The sequence below is a fragment of the Mandrillus leucophaeus genome, unplaced genomic scaffold, assembly GCF_000951045.1.
Source record: "Mandrillus leucophaeus isolate KB7577 unplaced genomic scaffold, Mleu.le_1.0 Scaffold467, whole genome shotgun sequence".
Classification (NCBI taxonomy): Eukaryota; Metazoa; Chordata; class Mammalia; order Primates; family Cercopithecidae; genus Mandrillus; species Mandrillus leucophaeus.
This window is the reverse complement of record NW_012104998.1, coordinates 929,671-936,297: the sequence shown is the minus strand read 5'-3', so window position 1 is coordinate 936,297 and position 6,627 is coordinate 929,671. Positions and strand designations below refer to the sequence as shown.

At 37.7% G+C, this 6,627-nt stretch overlaps 1 protein-coding gene across 1 annotated transcript in view; it reads right to left on the bottom strand.

Annotated features, from left to right (window-relative positions):
* BAZ1A (bromodomain adjacent to zinc finger domain, 1A) overlaps positions 1-6,627 on the bottom strand; it is a 144,291-nt gene that overhangs the window by 67,780 nt on the left and 69,884 nt on the right. Inside the window, 1 exon segment of the mRNA XM_011995056.1 lies at positions 2,813-2,914. Coding sequence (XP_011850446.1) covers positions 2,813-2,914 — 102 coding nt within the window.

Sequence of the window (6,627 nt, the reverse complement as noted above, 5' to 3'; positions counted from 1 at the left end):
CTTCAGCCTGGGAGGCGGAGGGTGCAGTGAGCTGAGATTGCACTGCTGCACTCTAGTCTGGGAGACAGAGTGAGACCCTGTCTCAAAAAAACAAAGCAAAACAAAACAAAAAAATTAAAATCAGTAGACTCCCAGAAATCATATTAAGTGCTGCAAATCAACATTCAAGTGGATATTGTAAACAAAGTTGAACATAGCTTATATCAAATTTTAAAACATTTTGTATTTAAATCTCATGACAACCAACAAATTAGTGGGATGAAAATTAAAAGAGGCTTAAAATTAATATTCTAAAACATACTGTTTTTTATTCTCCCTTGCCCCCCAATTAAAAACAACCACAAGAGTAACAACCACCACCACAAACAAAACAAAACCAATAGAAAAGAAATAGAAGTATTTCTGGAAAAAAGTAAATGTTTTGAGTTCAATGTATTCCTTTCAAGAAAAAGCCAAGGTAAAAGCTCCAGTAAGTGAATAAACAATATATGATTTTTAAGTAGTGGCCTTCCCAAAAATGTATAGTTAGCCCTCCATATCTGTAGATTAAAAGTATTTGGAGAAAATAAAAACTGCATCTGTACTAAACATGTACAGACTTTTTTTGTTGGTGAGTATTCCCTAAACAATACAGTATAACAATGAATTATACTTCATTTACATTGTATTAGGTATTATACATAATCTGGAGATGATTTAAAGCATATGGGAAGATGTGTGTAGGTTAGATGCAAATACTACACCATTTTATGAAATTTGAACATCCAAAGATTTCCCTCCCACACAGATAAACGAGGATAACTATATTCTTTTCCTAGATTTAAAGCTCCATGAGAACAAGGACTCCGCTATATCTCTGCACCATACAGTAGCTGGTAAAGAGAAGGTAATTACTCGTTCACTGCTGAAGAAACTAGTCCTCAAGGACTACATTAGTTTACATGGTAGCTACTAGCCACATATTGTTTATTTATAAATAAAATTTAAAACTCAGTTCCCTCATTCTTTCTAGCTACATTTCAAATACTCAATAGCGACACATGGCTGTTGGATAGCATACATATAACATTTCCATTATAAAAGAAAGTTCTGCCGGGCGCGGTGGCTCACGCCAGCACTTTGGGATGCCGAGGCGGGTGGATCACGAGGTCAGGAGATCGAGACCATCCTGGCTAACACGGTGATATCCTGTCTCTACTAAAAAAAAAATACAAAAAATTAGCCGGGCATGGTGGCGGGCACCTGTAGTCCCAGCTTCTTGGGAGGCTGAGGCAGGAGAATGGTGTGAATCCGGGAACCAGAGCTTGCAGTGAGCCGAGAATGCGCCACGGCACTCCAGCCTGGGCAACAGAGCAAGACTCCATCTCAAAAAAAAAAAAAAGGAAAGTTCTACATGTCAATGCTACTCTAGCATATCAAGTCTTCTTCTTTATTAGAGGAATATTACCATCTCTTTATTAAAAAAATAGCATTGTACTATTTTTTGATGCTAACAAAGACCTATAAGTCATTTAAGTCTTTTATTATGAAGTATAACTTTCTCACCTTGTAATTCTTTGGCTTACAAGTTAGGAAAAAAATGAGCTAACCAAGACTGTAACCATGGTCTAGCAGAATAAAGTATAAGTCAAAAAGTAAATAGAAAAATGAAAAATATTAAATAAGGAATTACATTATATAAATAACATCCTGAACTAAATGCAAAAGAAAAAAACTCAACTGTGAATAAGGAAAATATCTGTAGTCTCAACAGTGCTACTCATGAGCCCATAAACTAAACAAATTTTTAAAAGTTTGAATAATCAAACATTAGTTTTGGAATATTATTTTTGAATATACAGTAAAATGTAGAATGCTCTAGAGATCTTCAACTAACGACGAGCCCCCCAAAACCAACAAACCAACAAACTACACATACCTCAATACAGCCACAGAAAGTGATATATCTATCTCAGGATTCTCTTAATACTTATATTATTACCACTTTTGTTTGGACACATGAATATATATGGAACAAAAGGGATGAGAACACAAGCAAAAATTATTTTACATTAAATGAAATACAAGACTGACTCCTAGGTGGCAGGTTGATAGTTGGCTGACATCATCTTACTTTCAGATGACTAAGAGTCTAAACCCAACAGGCAACAATAGGGATTTTCCTAAAATATATCTGTATAACCTAAAGCCAGTTATTTTATGTATTAACTACTCACTAAAGCAACTTCTTATATTAACTTCTGTCTCCTCTGATTAGGCCTCAAACAGGAACTTTTAAAAGATACTCATTTTTTATGATTTAGCTTTCTTAATGAATAGGAAAAAACTGATCAAATGTTTGTCTAATGAATACTACAAACGTTAACGTTTATAAGTACCTTCATTAATATTAAAAATTGAGTTATCTCATGAAAAGTACTTCATAAATAGGACCCTTTTAAATTCTTTAGATAGAAGACTATTTGGGGTTAGTCATCTAAACAAAGGGCTCCATCAGTCCATTAGGATTTTTTTTTTTTTTAATAGAGACAGGGTCTTGCCACATAGTCCAGGCTGGTCTTGAACTCCTGGCCTCAAGCGATCCTCCTGGCTTGGCCTGTCAAAGTGCTAGGATTACAGACGTGAGCTACTGCACCTGGCCTTCATCAAGATTCTTAGGATTTATTTTAATCAGTCTATGAACATATAAATGTACATTTATTTTTTAAAAGGAAAGCAATCACAGTACTTCCTATTTCTTCTATATCAGACCTTCTTAATCTTACATAATTATTCTACTTTAAACTACTATTGAGAAGATAGTGAGTTTTACCTGATTTGTGTTGCTTTAACAATAGCAGACTCATATAATTCTTTTTTAGTGGGTTGCACTTTATACTTGAATAGTAAGGGATCAATTGCATCTTTTTTCTTCCTAAAAAGAGGAGGGAAAAGACAAATCCGTTAATAATTTGGAAAATGAAATTTTAAATGGAAACCTAGTAAGAATACACTATAACAAAATCGCATATTTCAAACATTTTGTTTGTTTTTGAGATGGAGTCTTGCTCTTGTTGCCCAGGCTGGAGTGCAATGGCACATCTTGGCTCACTGCAACCTCCACCTCTTGGGTTCAAATTATTCTCCTGCCTCAGCCTCTTAAGTAGCTGGGATACAGGCATACACCACCAGTTAATTCTGTATTTTTGGCAGAGGCAGGGTTTCACCATTGGTCAGGCTGGTCTCGAACTCCTGACCTCAGGTGATCCTCCCACCTCGGCCTCCCAAAGTGCAGGGATTACAGGCATGAGACACTGTGCTTGGCCACATATATCAAAATTTAAAATTTTTATTGTCTTTTAGAGACAGCGTCTCGCCTTGTCACCCAGGCTGGAGTAAAATGGCATCATCAAAGCTGAGTGCAGCCTCAAACTCCTGGCCCCTAGAGATCCTCCTACCTTGGCCTCCCAAAGTGTTGGCATTATAGGCATGAGCCACTGTATGTTGCCGTGCATTTTTACTTTAACTAAGGTTTTATAAGATACTGATCCCTGCCTCCACCATTCTATTAGCCAAAACAGAAAAAAGCACTATTTTATTTTAGGTAGGTATTTTAGCTACTCATTCAATACATTTTCCTTGGGTGAAGAAAGTAACTAGAGATGAAGCATAGAGCACCCAGTTTAAAGAGTAAAAAATTAAAAAAAAAAAAAAGTTCTTGGATTTGCTTTTAAACTTTCTTTACAGCTATATAATCCAAGAATAAAAATGGAGACAATGTAGTTTAAATTGGCCAAGAGACTACACATTTAATCCCTACCCCCCACCAACTTCACATCTTTTCTTCCCTTTGAGGGTGTATTCATTCATTTATTCAATAGTTACGAGCCTGCAATGTGCCAGAAACTACTCTAAATAGTGAAGATTCAGTAGTCAACAAAATAGAAACAGTGAGGAGATACAAGCAAACAAAAACATATACAACAGGAGAAGTCATAAGTTCTATGACGAGAACAGAGTACAGGGTGGGGGAGCCACTGTTTTATAGAGTGATCTCTGATAAGTTGACCGAGTATGCCTTCAAAGAGGTTGATATTTAAGCAGAGATCTGGAGGGGGGAAAAAAAAAACGACCAAGAGAGCAACTCATGAAAAATCTTGGGGAAATGAATTTCTAAAAAAAGAGAAAAGAAGTAAAAACCCTGAGGTGGGAGGAGGCATGCACAATTTACACAAGTAGCAAAATGAATTAGGAAAATGAAAAAAGATTCAGAGATGTAGCAGCAGTGCCAGATTACAAGGCTTTGGATATTAACTCTGAGTAAAGTCACTAGAGGATTTTTAATAATAAGGTGATAATAAGTTACACTTCAGAAGGATCACTCTGGCTGCTATGTGGAAAAGACAATCTGGGGCAAGAGTGTAAACAGGAATATCAGTTGGAAAGCTACTGAGAACTGATTGCAGTATGGACTTAAATGGAAGTAGCAGCAATAGAGAGAAGAGGTAGGATTCTGAAAATGCCACCTCTGTGAATGTAAAGAGGATGTCAGTGGGGGTTATAGAGAAGAGCAGAAAATGATATGGTAAGATGATTAAGAAAAGCACTGACAATGAGAATCAGATTTAAAGTTACATAAATATAGCACACACAAAGCAGGGGAAGTGTTTAACACAAAAGGGATATGACACAATTAAATAAGTAAAACTATTTACCTACAATAGCATTACATTCTAAGTTGGAAGGCCAAGTATCTTTACACTAAGACTCAGTATATACATAAATCAGTAGATGTATTTAAATATGCACCTGTACTATATGGAATATCTAGTATTTTCTATTCTATTAAAGTTCATTACCAAGTTAATTTCACAACCTACATGGGGCCATAACAACCTGTGGTATGAAAAGCACTGTTCCAAGAGAACAGATCAAAGAAAGAATTCTAAATGTAAAGAAAGAAGCACTGCTGGCTGGGTGTGATGGCTCACACCTGTAATCGCAGCACTTTGTGAGGCCAAGGCTGGTGGATCACTTGAGCTGAGGAGTTTGAGACCAACCTGGGCAACATGAGGAAACCTACAAAACACACACACACACACACACACACACACACACAAAACTGAGTTGGATATGGTGGCATGCGTATGTGGTCCCAGCTACTTTGGAGGCTGAGATGGGAGGACCACTTGAGCCTGACTGGAGGCTTCAGTGAGTTGTGACTGTGCCACTGCACTCCAGCCTGGGTGACAGAGCAAGACCCTGTCTCAAAAAACAAACAGGCTGGACGCAGTGGCTCACGCCTGTAATCCTAGCATTTTGGGAGTCTGAGGCAGGTGGATCACCTGAGGTCAGGAGTTGGAGACCAGCCTGGCTAACATGGTGAAACTCCATTTCTACTAAAAATACAAAAAATTAGCCAGGTGTGGTGGTGTGTGCCTGTAATCCAAGTTACTCAGGAGGCTGAGGCAGGAGAATCGCTTGAACCGGGAGGCAGAGATTGCAGTAAGCCGAGATCATGCCATTGCATTCCAGTTTGGGCAACAAGAGCGAAACTCCATCTTCAAAATAAAAATAATAATAATATAAAATAAAAAACAAATGAAGCAATGAGAGGAGTTCTCAATAAGAAAATTTCAGCCAGGTGTGGTGGCTCACACCTGCAATCCCAGCACTTTGGGAGGCCGAGGCAGGCAGATCATGAGGTCATTAGTTTGCAACTAGCCTGGCCAATATGGTGAAACCTTGTCTCTACTGAAAATACAAAAATTAGCTGGCCTTGGTGGCCTGTGCCTGTAGCCCCAGCTACTTAGGAGGCTGAGGCAGGAGAATTGCTTGAACCTGGAAGGCAGAGGTTGCAGTGAGCTGAGATTGCACCACTGCACCCCAGCCTGGGCAACAGAGCAAGACTCCGTCTCAAAAAAAAAAAAAAAAAGAGAGAGAAAATTTCTTGAAATAAAGGAAAAACAAATGAGTTTTAATGAATTAGTAGCGGTTTAAGAACAAGAGAATTAAGTTATCTTAATACTTTTTGAATAGATATCAACTTAGCAACTAACCACTACTATTTTATACATAAGAGATTGATCAAGTATATTAAGTTGCACTTAAAATTATTACCAGTGGCAATATCTAATTACAAATGTTGTAAATATATATTTTACTATGCATTAAATATATATGAACATATTTTATATAACCAATACACAAAAAATATTAGTTCCCCCACATTTTAGTAAATTATAAAATAATTAATATACTAACAGGAGAGAAAACCAAGATGTGAGCAGTAATTCCTAAAAATTTAGATTCTAACTAAGTATTCAGATATTGGTATAGAGTCTAGAAAACTTATATATGGACCTTTTTGGGGGAGACAGGGTCTCACTCAGTTGTCCAGGCTGGAATACAATTGCGCGATCATGGCTCACTGCTGCCTCAACCTCCCAGGCTCAAGTGATCCTCCTATCTCAATCTCCTGGGTAGCTGAGACTGCAGGCATGTGCCACCCATGCCCGGCTAATTTTTTGTATTTTTTGTAGAGACAAGGTTTCTCCACATTGCCCAGGCTGATGTATAACTCCAGGGCTCAAGCAATGGCCCCACCTCAGCCTCCCAAAGTGCTGGAATTACAGGTGTGAGCCACCG